This window comes from Saccostrea cucullata, unplaced genomic scaffold, assembly GCF_032062105.1.
Source record: "Saccostrea cucullata isolate Sc308-1 unplaced genomic scaffold, CSIRO_AGI_Scuc_v1 ctg1881, whole genome shotgun sequence".
Taxonomy (NCBI): domain Eukaryota; kingdom Metazoa; phylum Mollusca; class Bivalvia; order Ostreida; family Ostreidae; genus Saccostrea; species Saccostrea cuccullata.
This window is the reverse complement of record NW_026936931.1, coordinates 39722-58178: the sequence shown is the minus strand read 5'-3', so window position 1 is coordinate 58178 and position 18457 is coordinate 39722. Positions and strand designations below refer to the sequence as shown.

At 37.4% G+C, this 18457-nt stretch overlaps 3 protein-coding genes across 3 annotated transcripts; all 3 read left to right on the top strand.

The window, feature by feature from the left end:
• The first annotated feature begins 484 nt into the window (after nucleotides 1-484).
• On the top strand, nucleotides 485-2429 carry LOC134246875 (uncharacterized). The gene is made up of 3 exons (XM_062729220.1): nucleotides 485-588; nucleotides 636-2076; nucleotides 2187-2429. Exons 1-3 carry the CDS (start codon nucleotides 485-487, stop codon nucleotides 2427-2429), a joined length of 1788 nt encoding a protein of 595 aa, XP_062585204.1.
• Nucleotides 2430-2452: 23 nt separating this feature from the next.
• On the top strand, nucleotides 2453-4035 carry LOC134246874 (uncharacterized). The gene is made up of 2 exons (XM_062729219.1): nucleotides 2453-3628; nucleotides 3718-4035. The coding sequence occupies exons 1-2, from the start codon at nucleotides 2453-2455 to the stop codon at nucleotides 4033-4035; spliced, it is 1494 nt and encodes a 497-aa protein (XP_062585203.1).
• A 1883-nt stretch (nucleotides 4036-5918) lies between these two features.
• On the top strand, nucleotides 5919-18243 carry LOC134246872 (uncharacterized). The gene is made up of 4 exons (XM_062729218.1): nucleotides 5919-6300; nucleotides 7647-7862; nucleotides 16836-16970; nucleotides 17622-18243. Exons 1-4 carry the CDS (start codon nucleotides 5922-5924, stop codon nucleotides 18131-18133), a joined length of 1242 nt encoding a protein of 413 aa, XP_062585202.1. The 5' UTR covers nucleotides 5919-5921; the 3' UTR covers nucleotides 18134-18243.
• Nucleotides 18244-18457: the final 214 nt, after the last annotated feature.

Here is an 18457-nt window from a genome sequence, read left to right as displayed (position 1 = left end):
GTATGAAAGCACTAGCCCTAACCCTTTAAAAGAAATGGTCAAGGTTTGCTTTTTAAAAGTAGGTCAAACTCCAAGGTCAAAGGGTCAAAGTTCTTAAAACCAACAAAGGGTCTTCTCACAAGGATTACATAAGTAAAGTATATGAGATCACTATTCCTTACCGTTCTAAAGTTATGCCTAAGATCAAAAAAACTTTCAGTAGTAAAAAAATCGTCAAGGTTAAAAGGTCAAGGTAATTGGTATCCAATGAAATGTCTTGCCACAAAGAATACATATGTAAAGTATGGAAGCCATAGCCCTAGCCGTTCAGAAGTTATAGCCAAAGTTAAAAATTTTTAAAAGTAGGTTAAACTCCAAGGTCAAGGTCAAATGGTCAAAATTCTTGGTACGTATCCAATGAATTGTTTTTTCCCGAGGATGACATATATGAAGATGTATACAAGTAATATTATTTGGGAAACCAGTGACAGCCAGGAAAGTCTGGATGACAACTGAGAAAAGTTCAGTGACAACCTGGAGAGACAGGAGACAACCAGGAGAGACAGGGATGAGAGGTGTGGAGGCTTGGCAGGCCAAAGCACAACTTCCGTGAGGAAGAACCCATTTCATCACGCTATGGACTGATACATACTTAGATACCCCCGACGTCGCGCGAGAGCGGGGGAGGATGAGCGACCTGTTGGGACAGAAAATCAGGATACAACCAGGCAACGAAAAACGACGACGATTACGAACAGTGGAAATGTATGCAGCTGTGGGAAAGTATGCAAGAATCAAAAGGGGCTTAAAATCCACATGGGGAGTATGGGATGTAAGCCAGATCAGCAGAGAACACAATGCACAGGGCAACCTGGTGAGACGGAGGAGGAAATGGTTCAGGACGAAAACCACAGCGACCGCAGCCTCCATGTGTTAGGTAATTATGAAACTTCATACAGTGAAAGTCATGACAGCGAGGACAACAACCAATCACAGAGCAGCAATCAACAGCAAGAAGAGATGGGAGACAACAGGGGTACTGACAGCAATATAAGAAAGAGGAAAGTAAAATGGCCAAACAGTAACAACAAAAGTGACTGGGAACAGTTTGACCAAGATGTGGATGCAATTCTGAACACAACCCTTGCAGGCAGTATTGACAGGAAAATAGAAGCTATGACATCAATTATATACAGCGTAGGTCTAGACAGGTTTGTTGCAGAACAAAGGAAAAAGTCACAAAAAGAAGGAAGGAAGAACAGGAGAGAGAGGGAAATAGCTAAGATGAGAAAAGACCTGCGGCAGCTTCGTAAGCAGTATAGGAAAGCTACAGATGAGGAGAAAACGGCACTATCACATTTACGAGATAACATCAGGGAGCATCTCAAGATAGCAAGAAGAGCAGAGAGAAGCAGGCGTAGAAGGAAACAGCGAGAAAGAGCAAGAGCAAGATTCACTGCAGACCCATTTCAGTTTACATCAAGATTACTAGGAAAGAAAGGTTCATTGAAATCTTCGAAGGAAGACGTTGAGGAATATTTAAGGGAGATGCACAGTGATCCACATAGGGAGGAAGAGTTAGGGGAGTGGGAGCAGTTGATACACCAGGAAGAACCAAATCAACCCTTTGATGAATCACCACCAAGACTAAAAGAAGTAGTAGATGTTATCAAGAAAGCCAGAGCAGCATCAGCACCAGGACCAAATGGGGTTCCATATAAAGTTTATAAGAATTGTCAACGGTTGACAAAGCGCCTCTGGAAACTGATAAGAGTGGTCTGGAGGAGAGGCCGATTTACAGATAGCTGGTACAGAGCAGAAGGCTGTTTTATTCCCAAAGAAGAGAAATCAGAGACACTGAAACAATTTAGGACTATCTCGCTCCTGAACGTAGAAGGGAAGATATACCTTGCAATTTTAGCAAGGAGAATGTCTAGGTACATGCTTGAGAATCAGTATATTGCTATCGCTGTGCAGAAAGGAGGAGTACCCGGAGTATCAGGATGTATTGAGCACACAAGTGTACTTACACAGATAATCCGGGAAACAAAGGAGTCTAAAGGGGAGTTGGAAGTTATCTGGCTAGATCTAGCCAATGTATATGGGACAGTTCCCCATTAACTAGTCGAGTTGACACTTGAAAGATACCATGTACCAGAGAAGACAAGGGTAGTTTTAAAAGACTATTTTGACCATCTTCAACTAAGATTCACAGTACAGGATTACACTACAGCATGGCAACGCTTAGAAGTTGGAATAGTCAAAGGATGCACCATATCCGTAATCCTATTTTCAGCAGCAATGAACATGATAGTCAAGTCAGTGGAGAAGAAGAGCAGTGGGCCATGATGAAGTCAGGAGTACGCCAACCACCTGGGAGAGCATTCATGGATGACATGACAATTACAACCAAGACAGGTATTGAAGCCATAGGACAATACATGAACTAGAATCAGCTAACACTTGGGCAAGAATGAAAGTAAAACCAAGCAAGTCTCGTAGCTTAGTTATAAAGAATGGAAAAGTAAAAGAAGTAAGATTCAAGATAGAAGGAGAGGCAATACCAATAGTCTCAGAGAAGCCAGTAAACTTAGGGAAATTCTTTAATGACACTTTAACAGACAGACAAAATGTGAAAGAAACATGCAGACAGCTGGATGAATGGATGAAAACTGTGGATAAAAGCGGACTGCCCGGTAAATATAAAGCCTTGATATACCAACATGGGATACTGCCTCGCTTGCTGTGGTCGCTATTGGTGTATGAGGTACCAATGAGCACAGTAGAAGGGATGGAAACAACAGCGAGCAGATACCTGAGGAGATGGCTGGGGGTACCACGAAGTTTCAGCAGCATTGGATTATACAGCTCTGGGACTAAGCTACAGTTACCTCTAAAGTCAATAACTGAGGAATTCAAGGTGACAAAGGTGCGTCAACACTTAATGTTACAGAATAGCAAAGACGAGAAGGTTCGGACAGCAAAAGTAGATATCAGGACGGGGAGAAAGTGGTCAGAAAAAGAAACTATACAAGAAGCTGAATCCCGCTTGAGACACAGTGACATTGTGGGAAGACTGGCAATAGGAAAGCAGGGACTTGATGTCACACCAACAGCAAGATGGGGTACAGCTTCGGTAGAAGAGAGGCGTAGTTTGGTGCAGAGAGAGGTGTGTGCAATGGAGGAAGATTCGAGAATGGTCAAAGCAGTTGGAATGAAGAAACAAGGTAGCTGGGTGAACTGGGAAAACGCACGTCAAGTGAAGCTGGGATGGAATAATATTTGGAAGATGGAACCATTCAGACTTCAGTTTAAGCTGAAATCAGTTTACGATGTTCTTCCCAGCCCAACTAACTTGGTAACATGGGGAATGACAGATGATCCAAAGTGTGTGCTCTGTGGTAAACCAGCAAACTTGGAGCACATATTATCAGCTTGCTCAGAAGCTTTGAAAGATGGGAGATACACTTGGAGACACGATAGAGTCCTAGCCAGTATAGCTGACACCTTGGAGAAAGGTATTAAAAAGCCAAAGAAGAAGGCAGAGAGCCTGAGATTTGTCAACTTTGTGAAAGAAGGTGAAAAGGGACACAAAGTTAGAGTTGAAGGAAGTGGTCTGTTGGGGACAGCGACAGATTGGCAGATGCGGGTAGACCTTAAGGAAAGATTAGTATTCCCGCCGGAAATAATAGCCACAAACAAGAGGCCGAATGTAGTCCTTTGGTCAATGGCTACAAGACAGACAATTATTATGGAATTAACAGTGCCATGCATGCATGGGAAGACAGGATGGAGGATGCATATGAAAGGAAAAATCTTAAGTACCAAGACCTACTGAAAGATTGTCAGCAAAACGGATGGAAGGTCTGGTTTTATGCAGTGGAAGTGGGTTGTAGGGGATTCGTGGGACAGTCTATGTGGAGAGCACTGAGAGCCATTGGCATAACGGGAGCAGAGAGAAGGAGACTGATAGGGAGTCTGTGCAGGGAGGCGGAATCAGCGTCCATGTGGTTGTGGAGAAGAAGAGCGGATAAGTGGAAAGACAATAAACATTAGTGAGATAGACAGTAAAGTAGAACAGCAGTGATGTGAATAAACAACAGTAAGACAGACACTGAATTAGTACAGCGGTGATGTAGAGCCAAGTGGTTCCAGGCTGGGACTTGATCGCAGAAACAGCGCCGAAACAGCCGATGAAGGAGGATCCACCTGAGGATGGAACCACGCATCTTTCCATCAAGATGTATACAAGTAAAAAAGTATGAAAGCTCTATCCCTTACCGTTCAAAAGTCACGGCCAAGGTTAAGGGTACGGAAAAGTATTTTTTACAAGTACGGAAATCATCAAGGTCAAAAGGTCAAGGTAATTGGTATCCAATGAAAAGCCCTTTTTACAAGAAATGTATATGTGAAGTATAAATTTCCTGAAATCTACTGTTCCAAAAATATGGCCAAAGTAAAACTTTTGTGAATTTTTATGTAAAAGTGTGTCAAACTCCAAGGTCTAGGTCAAAAGGTCGTTGGTACCCAAAGAAAGATCTTGTCACAGGAAATACACGTGTGAAATATGAAAGTCATAGCACTTTTACACAAAAATTCCAAACTTTTACTTTTACTTTGGCCACATCTTTTTAACAGTAGATACCAGGACATTTATACTTCACTTATACTCTCGTAATTAAACGACTTTTATTGAATACCAACACTCTTGACCTTTTAATCTTGACCTTGAAGAATTCCGTACATATGAAAAAAAAATTACTTTAGCAGTAACTTTTCAACGGTGAGGGTTAGAACTTCCATATTTTAAGTATGTAATTATATTATATTAAGAAAGACCCTTCATTGGAGATCATGAAATTTGACCTTGGAGTTTTACCTACTTTTAAAAAAACAAATCTTGACCATATCTTTGAAAGGGTAAGAGCTATAGTGTTTTCTTTAATACTTTATTTATTTTATCCTTGTGACAAGACCTTTCATTTGATATCAAGATCTTTGACCTTGACTTTAGAGTTTGACCTACTTTTTAGCCTTGTTTCTAGTTTTTAATCTTGGTAATAACTTTGAAACGGTTAGGGCTAGGGCTTGCATACTTCACATATGTAATCCTTGTGGCAAGACCGTTTATTTGATATCTGTAACATTGACCTTTTGACCTTGACCTTGGAGATTTTCGCACTTATGAAAAACTTTAATCTTGGCAATAACTTTTGAACGGTTGAAGCTAGGGCTTTCATTATACACAAATGTATTTTTTATTGCGAGACCGTTTATTAGATACAAATAACTTTGATCTTTTGACCTTGACCTTGGGGATTTTCAAACTCATTAAAAAACATTAACCTTGGCAATAAATTATGAACGGATGGAGTTAGGGCTTCCATACTACACATATTTATTCTTTGTGATAAGACCTTTCATCGGATAGTAATAACCTTGACCTTTTCACCTTGACTTAAGAGATTTCCGGACTTATGAAAGAAACATAAATCTTCAGATTTGCATATAGTGGAAGTTTAGTTATTAATCAAGAGCGGTTTGAGTCTGTACGGCACAGGTGCAGTCGCAGATGTTGTAAATAAGACACAGGTATACAGTCATAGATATAAGCTCTAGTAAATGTAACATTTTTTGAAATTATAGCGATCCACACAAGGATTTTAAGCATAGTCAGGTCTAATTTTAACTGTGTTTTAAAAGCCATTTATCGTAACCTTTTGGCGAATACAGCCTTCCATAAAGTAGATTTATTTGAAGACAGATCTTTTTTCCCCTCCATATATCACTAATATATTTCGTTTTCATGATCTTACATTAGTTACTTACGTTGAACAATCCGGAAAAATCTTGCTCTGACATTCCGTTTTGGATATTAGTGAGCAGGTACAGTCATCCGGTACCACTACCAGTAGTGCCGAGTACAATCGAATCAATCGTGGATGTTGTTGACAGACCCCACTCTCTGGTTTTTAGATCTGCCTTTGATTCCAGTCATGGAGGAGGAGGACGTTAAGTTTGATAAGCGGATATTTGAGGGTCTAACTGCCCAGGGACTAAATAAGCTACAGTTTGCTATTGTCAAACTAGAGTCTTGCAATGGGACAGAAAGTATTTCATTTTCAGAAGCCTCTTGTGGATATGAAGTGTTAAGGGACAAAATAAAACGACGACCATGTTTTTTCCCGTTTACATCAATCTTCAAAGACGGCGTTTCTTTCTTGCAAAATTTGGAAAAAGCAAGCAACGATGACATTAAAAATATGGAAGGCTACATGAAAGATGCTGCTTTACGCCTTAATGCATTTTACAAAGCTAAAGGTGAGAATAGAAATTACTTTGGTAGGCATTGGCAGGGGATACAGTCATTTAGGGTATTCCGAATCACCTCGCATTTCGTGACACTCAGTAATCTACCTTATCACTGTATCGTATACAACACACGCACACGTGTGACAACTGGACAACCAGTAGTTATCAACAACATGGCTCATACTTAATACATACAAAAAATGAAGAGGTGGTAAAAAAAATCCACCCGGGGATAATTTGAATGGGTCGGTCGGGTTACATGAAACAAACATTTTTTTTTTTAGGCCTTGATAGAACGGAAATTTTATGAGCTTCCATAAGCATTTATAATTTTTTATTACACCTTAAAAATGTATTTGTTACAACGGCATTTGAAGCCCCCTTCAGTTTGGGGGATTTCAAATCACATGTGTATGACTGCAGCAGAAGAAATTGCACACACTGCATACTTGTTATATGTCAGATATTTTTATAATATTGGTTTTCTTTAAATTTAAATGCAAGGGGTATGACAGTTATGATCTGACAAAACAGTGAATAGTAAATGAGTAGCAATGGTACACTTGACGAGTGTTGATCCTCGACCTTGTCATGTACTAATGTGGACTTGGCGTCTTGCAGAATCAGAATCAGAAAATTTTATTTTGAGTCGGATGATTATAACAGAAACATAAGCTCTGTAGAGCTTTTGACCGACATTATAATTATATTAGAATGACTATATACACATATAAAACAGTTAGAATTACACTGTCATGCATCACAAACAAGCATATATTTACACATACACACACAAAAGGACAAAGAAAGCACATATATCATGCATATAAATAAGACAAACACAGAAAATAAATATAAATGACTGTCCAAATAGCACTTATGCTCTTTAAAAGAATAATAGTCTATGATTTATATATTTTGATAAAAATAATCTATATATTTTGATAAAAATAATTTATATATTTTGATAAAAATATAGCAAATTTGTCAAGTTAAAAGTACGCATATATACCTGTACACATATATGTACACTGTGCACACATGCAGTGATTTAAGTCATATTAAATAACTGTGATACATGTATTTAAACTAGAGCTAGTTTTATTCCTTTTCATGAATTATGATATTTTCAATGTTAATTGTATCGAAAAAAAATCAGGGGGGGGGGGGGGGGGGGGGGTAAAAAAGTGACATAATTTATAAGTATTTACAGTATTTACAGGACAATAATTTACAGCCATGTAATTTCTGAAACCCCTATATTGTTTGTAATAATTGCTTTTCTGCATATTATGAGAAGCTGCTTTTATAGTGCAACTATAGAAGGGGGGTTAATAACTAATGTTTTTTTGTAGAGCGCAATGAATCCTGTCTGAAAAAAGTCTTTGACATCAGACTAAATAGAGAAGAAATGGCAGTTACAGAGACAGATATAAGCATTACACTTGCAGAGCACTTGCTTGGAAAGTTAGCTCCTGGGGAGTCCTACAAAATTGATGATAAAGCAAGGGGAGAGAAGAGTTGCAGGTGTGGATGTAAAGTGACACCTGTATTTGGTGGAACAGGAATAGGTATGAAAAAAAAAAGTTATGAAGATATGCCTATAAGTAGGTTTGGGATTTACCTAGTAACTTATTTCATTGAACAGAGCTTAAAAATGAGAAGATGTGTAACAGTCATGCACCATGTTAAATCTGACAAGACAATGGTGTGTAAAGAGTAAAACTAGTATTCTTTAATTACCATAATTTTTTCTAATGATAACCCTTAGGACAAAAACAAAACAGTCTCATTTCCTGCTACCCAACCTACTCTATTTTTTTGCACCCGACCCTAAAGTTTTTTTTAAAGTTTTGGGAAAAAAAATTAGGAATTTAAGGAATTTCATGTTCAAAAACTTAAAAGTGAAGAAAAACAGTATAATCTGATGGCATTTTATGAAACTGTATGGTAAAGATGTGATAATATCTAATTTTAAAATATAATGTTGACCTAAAACATGTTGTATTTGGTTTTGAATTAGTTCATATTCATATCCAAAAAATACCATTGGAAGAAATAAAATGAAACTAGATGCTGTCATGAGACAGTAATACCCGCACTATGGTGTTTGCCTCTAAATATACACTCATTCATATTGGACTTTCCAAGGAAGAAGTCAAAATAATTCTATAATTATCACCGTACATGTATTCGTCAAATTGAACATAAAATTTTCAGATGACCATATCAACTCTGAGCCTCACATATGTATTTTAAAATACTTAATTCATAACCAGTCTGAAATAACAGAATTAATTAATGATTGAAGTAAATTACTTATAAATAATTTTCCCATAACTTGGAACTTTTTAAATTTACTTTCTCAACGACATAAAATATTATTTTAGTACAAAGCGTTTTTGATGAATTTATCAAAATGTGCAAACTGATTTTAGTATTTGGTCGGGAAAAAAACCCATTGAAAATACAACCCGATTAATTTGTCAATGCCTTTCTCCCCCCCCCCCCCTACACACACACACACACACACTCTCTCTCTCTCACTCTCACATTTTTTAAAAAACATAGTTTAGTTTATTATGATAGTTTGAAATTTGTTCTTGTACTAAACAGTTTTATTTTCTACATTCACATTGGGTTTGCGTCACCCATTATCATATTTATAGATATCACCTCTCGGCACACCTCGGCCAATTCATACTGGCAACGGAATCAGCAAAGTTTGTCGAATGAGATTATTTAGCATATGTATGCTGACGATGCAGTGTGGTCAGTTAAAATCATTTGTGTTTTAATTGGATTATGTTTCATGAATTTGTTGTCACGACCTATGACATTCGGTAAGTACAAGATTTAGTATAGATTGCATAAAAATAAATAAATGCAAATGGTTAGGTTGAAGTTCAAAAAGGGTCAACATGGTCAAAGATCATCGCATGCCACAGTCGACAAATTTCACATTGTCAAGTTATCTCCCGTTGCGGACATTCAGTATATAACAGACGCAGATCCAGATTTTTTTTCAGAAAGGGGGGGGGGGGGTGTCACACCTCAGTCAAAAAAATCAGCCCAAGATTTCCTGAGATGGAAATAAAAAATAATAATAAAAACAATGATGGTGGAGTCCCTGTTTTCTAAGGGGGAGGATGTCCAAAGTCATTTTTATTCTCTACAGTACATATATAGTCTTATTTAAATAACTGCTAATTCCGGGGGGGGGGGGGGGGGGGGGGGGGGGGGGGGGGGGGGGGGGGGGGGGGGGTCTGATCTCCCTAGCCACTGACTCCCTGTACCTGAAATGACAATTGATCTTATGACTCCATAATAGTAGAAATTTTTTTCATTTGACTATTTATACATATTTTGTTTCCTATGTTTATGTATTTTTGTCTGTCCACTGTCTTTTGGAAACTTTAACCTTGCCCATATTTTTTAAGTGGATTGGGCTATACACATGGCTTCAATATTTCATAGGTAAATTTCTTTTGGCAAAACCTTTTAATGGGTACCACCAATTTTGACTTCTTGATCTCTTGACCTTGGAGTTTGACCCAATTTTACAAGAAAATACCTTGAACTTGGCGTAAGTTTTGAACAGGTGGTGCTAGGACTTTCATGCTCTTACATGTGTAATCACTGTGAACTTTCAACAGGTATAATTATTTTTGACCTAGACCTTAGAGTTGAATCCAATTTAACTTTAACCTTGGCCATAACTTTTGAACAGGTGAGGAAGTTCTAGGGATTTCTCCCTTTTTATACGCCCGTCTTAAGACGGGACGTATTATGTTATAGGCTTCGTGTCCGTCCGTCCGTCCGTCCGTCTGTCCGTCTGTCCATTTGTGTCCGGCTCATAACTTCAATACTATTAGGCCTAGGATTATCAAACTTTGTCAACTGATACTTCTTGGGTAGACGGTGTGTCGCGCACCAAAATTAGGTCGCTCTGACCTGTAATAAAGATGCTATGGCCAAATATGGAAAAATCCTGTCCGGCTCATAACTAGAAAACTATTACACCTAGAGCTATCAAACTTGGCAAAAGTATACATCTTAGGTAGAAGGTGTGTCGCGACCTATTTCAAGGTCACTGTGACCTTAAATTTTAGTGAAATTTTTTAAAAATTTAAGTTTTTTAAATTTTAAATTTCGTAATCCTAAAAATGTAAAAAATAGAGTTGTATCCTTATTAAAAAGTATTAAATCAAGTAAAAACTTATTTTTTCATCATATACTTTTCAGCAATCTTAAACAAATTTCAGTGTTAATGAGAGGAATTCAGTTTGTCCCATGGGCATAATTATCAAGCACTGGTCAGGAAGAATTTTGATAGCAGAAAGTTGCATGTCAAATTAGAGAGAAATTAATGAGTTTAGTGTGAGGAGGTTTGGTGTTATCCCTTGGGTATTGGGCAAATGGACAGCCAGCCTAGCTGTTAGATTAAAAATGGCTCTTGGTGGCTAGCTATCTAAGTTTTAAAATGAATTTGATAAAAAGTAATTAAAACTTATTTGATATTGCATAATAAACTAATAATCTGATATTATATAATATTAATTAATTAAAAACTAATTTTATGGGGTGGGGTTGAATCAGCATGCCTACTTGACCATATGAATTAAATATAAAACCTGTCTGGCATTAAATCTAAAAAGAAATCATGGAGTATTTTATAAAAGTGTTTTAGGATAAAAAGTGCAGATCCATTAATATTTAGGGAGTAATGAGTAGACAAGCATCCAGTCAAAGATTAATTAATGAGTTCAATGTAGGAAGGCTATCTGATCAAGCGCTGCCTTATCTGTCTTTGGGGATTAGACAGAACTGCTGGTCATAGCAAATGTCAATTAGACAGAACTGATGGTCATAGCAAATGTCATTTGATGGCCAGCCTTTCTTTTCAAAATTAATTTGGCATAGATTAAGTTGTTAAGACTAATTTGATATTGTTTATTATGATGGCTGGCATTTGACAAAGTTTAACACAAACAGTATAGAAATCTGTCAGTTATGTAATATTTGTTATAATTATGCCTACAGCACAGGGGATGGATAAAGAAATATTTTTTTTAAAAATGGAAAAATCATGGAAATCTAAGAATCAAGGTTGAAGTGATTTTCTTGCAGTCTAAACTGTTAAAGATAATTGTGTAATATTTTGACGGGCATATCATGCTGTGGCGTGGCACTTTATTTCACATGTGTATTCCTTGTGACAAGACTTTCCCTTTGATACCAACAATTTTGACCCTTTGACCTAGACCTTGGAGTTTGACTTACATTTGAGAAACTTCAACCTTTGCCAAAAGCTGCCATAACAGTTGCTGTCACAACAAACAAACAAATTACTAAAAAAAAAAACACGGAATACATGTACATATTTTATATTCAACAGATATACATCTGGTCATATCTCTAGTTCTCCCTTGAATGAGACATGGTGATATAAATTTTAAAATATAATTATAAGAGTTGAAAAGGTTGTGCATATTGAAATATACTAAGCTCTGCGGATGAATTAGATATACCAGTTTAGCTTTATTTTGCTACCCAAAGCACCTTGATTAACTATTTATAAGCATACTGTTTTCTGAAATGTACTGATTTCTGTTGTCCATCTGTTTATCTGCAAACTTTTCACATTAACTTCTTAAGAACCACTGGGCTAATTTCAACCAATTTACATTTAAATATGCAGGGTACTTTTTAAGCGCCCGGATCGATAGATCCCGGGTGTATATTGTTTTTGTCCTGTCTGTTTGTCTGTTAATCTGTTTGTCTGTTTGTCAACTTTAACCTTGGCCATAACTTTTGAACAATAAGGGATAGAGACTTCATATTTGGTAAGCATACTCCACTAATAAAGTCCTTTCAAATGACTTCAAGGTGAATGACCTTGTGACCTTGACTAAGACTTAAATGCTAAAAATAGCTTTTTCCACTGTTTGTCATAACTTTTGAACCATAGGAGATAGGGACTTCATATTTGGTATGCATACTCCACTAATAGAGTCCTTTCAAATGACATCAAGGTCAATGATCTTGTGACCTTGACTGTGACCTATATGCTAAAAATAGCTTTTTACACTTTTTGCCATAACTTTTGAACCATCAGAGATAAGGACTTCATATTTGGTATGCATACTCCACCGATTAAGTTCTTTCAAATGACACCATGGTCAATGACTTTGTGACCTTGACTGTGACCTATATTCTAAAAATAGCTTTTTCCACTGTTTGTCATAACTTTTGAACCATAGGAGATAGGGACTTCATATTTGGTATGCATACTCCACCGATAGAGTCCTTTCAAACGACGGCAAGGTCAATGATCTTGTGACCTTGACTGTGACGGATATGCTAAAAATAGCTCTTTACACTTTTTGCCACAACTTTTGAACCATAGGAGATAGGGACTTCATATTTAGTACGCATACTCCACTGATTAAGTTCTTTCGAATGACACCATGGTCAATGACCTTGTGACCTTGACTGTGATCAATATGCTAAAAGAAGTTTTTTTAACTTGGTTGCCGCCGGGCGCGTAGTGTTTCACAAACACATCTTGTTCCAACATAAATCTTCTTCTCAAGAACAGCAAAGACATTTATTGTCCCCATTTTTGCTAAAGGTAGGGTACATTAAATCTCATTTGTTTGTCAATCTGCCCATCTGTCACAATAAATTTAACCTTGGTCATCATGGTCGTATATTTTGAATGAGAAGAGATAGGACTTTTATATTAAACATTTGTATTAGTATTAAATGGGACAATACCATTCTACATACACTATGATTTTCATTACCCATGATCTTGAAGTTTGACTTAATTTCCTTAAAAAAATTAATTGCTTTGAATTGATCATTTTGAAAGATAAATGAAAGGGCATTCATATTACCTGTGATAAGACCTTCCAAAATGTATCATGACTTTTTGACTCTGTGACCTTGACCTTGAAGTTTAACTTAGTTTTCATTAATGTTGTATTTCCTTTTCATTGAGAAGAGATTTGACTTTCACATTTCAAGTGAACATTACCCATAACAAGAGGCTCCCAACATGCTATGATTTTTTACCCCTTGACCTTGATGTTTTAACAAAATTTCAAAAGAGTGAACTCTCCCAAAAGATGATAAGACCACTGTTTAAAACAAAAAAGGAGTTTAGGGAAGACTGGGCTTTTTCCATAAAAAACGTCATTTTTCAACCCTCATTTGACCCCCCCCCCCCCCGGGCAAAATCAAAATTCCGAAACCTAACTGCACATCTACATGACCCAACCAACCATCTCCCAAAGATGATTAGGATGCTGAATAAAATGTAAGAGGAGTTCTGGGAAGATGGGGCTTTTTCAATAAAAAACATCATTTTTCGACCCTAATTAGACCCCCCGGGGCAAAATCAAAACTCCGAAACCTAACTGCACATCTGCATGACCCCACCAACCATCTTCCAAAAGATGATTAGGCTGCTGAATAAAATTTAAGAGGAGTTCAGGGAAGACTGGGCTTTTTGCATAAAAAACGTCATTTTTCGACCCCCATTTGATCCCCCAGGGCAAAATCAAAATTCCAAAACCTTACTGCACATCTACATGACCCCACCAACCATCTCCCAAAAGCTGGTTAGGCTACTGTGTAAAATGTAGAAGGTGTTTAGGGAAGACGGGGCTTTTTGGACAAAAAACGTCATTTTTCGACCCCCATTTGACCCCCCGGGGCAAAATCGAAATTCCAAAACCTTACTGCACATCTACATGACCCCACCAACCATCTCCCAAAAGATGATTAGGCTACTGAGTAAAATGTAAGAGGAGTTCAGGGAAGACGGAGCTTTTTGCTTAAAAAACGTCATTTTTCGACCCCTATTTGACCCCCTGGGGCAAAATCAAAATTCCAAAATCTTATTGCACATCTACATGACCCCACCAACCATCTCCCAAAAGCTGGTTAGGCTACTGAGTAAAATGTAGAAGGAGTTCAGGGAAGACGGGGCTTTTTGGACAAAAAACGTCATTTTTCGACCCCCATTTGACCCCCCGGGGCAAAATCGAAATTCCAAAACCTTACTGCACATCTACATGACCCCACCAACCATCTCCCAAAAGATGATTAGGCTACTGAGTAAAATGTAAGAGGAGTTCAGGGAGTTTTTGCTTAAAAAACGTCATTTTTTGACCCCCATTTGACCCCCTGGGGCAAAATCAAAATTCCAAAACCTTACTGCACATCTACATGACCCCACCAACCATCTCCCAAAAGCTGGATAGGCTACTGAGTAAAATTTAGAAGGAGTTCAGGGAAGACGGGGCTTTTTGGACAAAAAACGTCATTTTTCGACCCCCATTTGACCCCCCGGGGCAAAATCGAAATTCCAAAACCTTACTGCACATCTACATGACCCCACCAACCATCTCCCAAAAGATGATTAGGCTACTGAGTAAAATGTAAGAGGAGTTCAGGGAAGACGGAGCTTTTTGATTAAAAAACGTCATTTTTCGACCCCCATTTGACCCCCTGGGGCAAAATCAAAATTCCGAAAGCTTACTGCACATCTACAGGACCCCACCAACCATCTCCCAACAGCTGGTTAGGCTACTGAGTAAAATGTAGAAGGAGTTCAGGGAAGACGGGGCTTTTTGGACAAAAAACGTCATTTTTCGACCCCCATTTGACCCCCCAGGGCAAAATCGAAATTCCAAAACCTTACTGCACATCTACATGACCCCACCAACCATCTCCCAAAAGATGATTAGGCTACTGAGTAAAATGTAAGAGGAGTTCAGGGAAGACGGAGCTTTTTGCTTAAAAAACGTCATTTTTCGACCCCCATTTGACCCCCCGGGGCAAAATCGAAATTCCAAAACCTTACTGCACATCTACATGACCCCACCAACCATCTCCCAACAGCTGGTTAGGCTACTGAGTAAAATGTAGAAGGAGTTCAGGGAAGACGGGGCTTTTTGGACAAAAAACGTCATTTTTCGACCCCCATTTGACCCCCCAGGGCAAAATCGAAATTCCAAAACCTTACTGCACATCTACATGACCCCACCAACCATCTCCCAAAAGATGATTAGGCTACTGAGTAAAATGTAAGAGGAGTTCAGGGAAGACGGAGCTTTTTGCTTAAAAAACGTCATTTTTCGACCCCCATTTGACCCCCCGGGGCAAAATCGAAATTCCAAAACCTTACTGCACATCTACATGACCCCACAAACCATCTCCCAAAAGATGATTAAGCTACTGTGTAAAATGTAGGAGGAGTTCAGGGAAGAAAAGTGTGACAGACGGACGGACGGACGGACATGAGTAACAACAATATACCCGAACTTTCTTTAGAAAGTGCGGGTATAAAAATTGTCATATTGGTGACAATGAGGGAATAATTATGGAAATAATAATTACATCGATACTAAATAATTTAGACACAGTGGAAAAGTTTTTTTTTCAATCATAAAATTTTGCTTTGGCCAAGGTGTCATTTATTTGGGCCAAGGTGTCAATAATTTTGGACCGACCTGTCAGGGCCAAGGTGTTAGACATCACGGACTGACGTGTCAATGGGTCAAGAAGTCTGTTTACTAATATTTTATGAGCTCGATCACAGTACCTTTAGTCTTCCTTGCACTCAAATCTGTGTAGATTATTGAACAATATTAAATTGATGGAATTATCATATGCTGTGGTGCATTTTATCTAGTTACTGTTGAATCACTCATTTTCGTGGATGGGGGGAGGGGTAATTTTCATTGTTTTCGAGATATTATAAGAATTTCAACCATGAATTTCAATCTAATTAAAAATTAGATGTTAAGATCCGCTCGCATACATCATAAATGCTACACTAACATCTAACAACATCCCATTGAGGGTCACATCAGGGGTCAAATTTTATCAACCAATCAAATTGTCGCCTGCAAAATCATCATATATTTGTTGAAACGAATTCATCTGGAGTTGTTCCAAATTTGACCTCTGACGTGACCCTCTATGGGATGTTGTTAGATAATACTATCAATAGTGTTGCGAGTATGCGAGCAGATCTTAACTTCTAATCTAAATTAGATTGCATGAATTTATGTCCAACACGAAATGTAAAATTTCATATTCATTACTTACTAAACATTCTCCAACTCAAAATCAAATCCCCACAAACCAATATCATTTCCTCAAACCTTGAAAATTTGACCCCATGAAAATATGTGATTTAAAAGTATATAATTACAGTGGACCCTCAGATATACGGACGCCAGATATCCGGATGCTTCAGTATCCGGACGATTTTTCATCGGAACGAAAATTTTAAATGCTGTGTTGTCTTGTTTAATTGGTGATTCAGATATCCGGATGCTTCACATATCTGGACAAATGGACTGGGAACCAAAGCGTCCGGATAAATGAGGGTCCACTGTATTTACTTTTCCATGTATTCTTATCAAAATGGTGACAGTTCAGGTCCTTTAGTCTCTTTTCTTATACTAAACTACATTATTTTTTACATTACGTGTATATCTGTGGTAATTGCAATCACATTTTAGGGCATGAACAAGTTTGGCATGGATTCATTGATATTGTCTTCTCTCCACATCTGGGAATTCCTGCTATAGCAAGCACTGTGTTGGATAGGGAAGAAAAGATTTCCAAAAAAAGAAAAGTTGAATGTGAACAAGATGGTAAGGATTATAAGATTTATTTCACTCCATTTTAAATATATTTTGTCATATCTACAATGATAGTAATAGATAAGAATCAAATTATGCACACTGGACCTTCAGATATCCGGACCCCTGATATCCGGATGCTTCAGTATTTTGATGATTTTTTTCATGGGAACGGAATTTTTTAACGTTATTTTGTCTTGTTGAACTGTAGCTGCAGATCTGTAGCCTTTTGGTTTGTCTTTGACCATAATGCTACAGATCCCTTAATGCAAATAAAGGTGCAATTTTTGATGCAATATTTTTTACGCACTTTTTGGGAGATAAGTGTTTGTGCTGAAGCACTATTGTTTTGTTTGGTCTAAATAGTGATAGTGACAAATAGGAATGTATTACATGTATCACTGGCAGGTACAGGCAAGTAAATATTAAGTAAACTTAAGGATTTGTTACCAAGTTGTAGACTACTTGTAATTTATTGATCCATGAGCATCATTTCTCTTGATTTTAGGCATTTGATATTCATCTATCAGTTTATTTATTTTATACTTTAATCTATGAATCTTTGACAGTGTTTTATTATACTCTTTGACCATTAAGGCCCATGGGCCTCTTGTATTACAATAAGATACATTCATCTATTAAGATTTGCCTTTTGAATTTCAGAAACACAGAACGATGATTCTTCAGGTCAGAGGTCAACAGAGGTCAAGCAGCATTCACTGTCACAAGCAATAGCACAAACAATTGTGTATTCTCTAGTTGAAAAGCAAAAACACCCAAATTTTTTACATCACATGATACCAAATATTGTTATTTCCCCGGAAAAGGTGGAAATTCTGATGTATGATGCAGATAGTGATGTTTTACTTTGCAGCAATCCAATTCTATTATTCAATTTAGATCTTCCAGAAGAGAGAACCCTTATTGATGAGACTGTTATTATTCTGTGGATGGTTTTACATTACAGAATATTTTGCACTGGATTCAATAAGGCAAAACCTTATGTACTTGAAAGATGTAAATCAAATTTTAGACAACTTGTTGCAAGTAAGTGGGATATCTATTCAAAATCCTTGAAGAGCTTTGTTTCTGGTTTCCCTTCTGTAGAAAAATGGCCGATAAGTAAGTTAGTTCAGTGTGGTTTAACACTTGAATTTGAGTCGGATGACTTTTAAAATGCCAAATTTACAAAATGAAGGCTTATCAATTCCAGTCATAAAGTAATGTTTGTAAAAAAATTTTAATGATGTGTACCTGTTATAGAATTAAAGTTTTCTTATATCAAGTATTCATCTTTTTTTAAAGCTGTTGTTGCATCTATTATGGTTTACCGAATGGGCATGGCGAACACAAGCAAAGTTGTACATATGCCATAGATTCAATGTTGGATTATAACAGTATTTCAGTGATCTTCCCTTACTCCCTGGCACATCTTTATGTGTCATTGTGTAGTGCCTATTTGGATATTTGTACTACAAAATTAGACAACAAAAAACCAC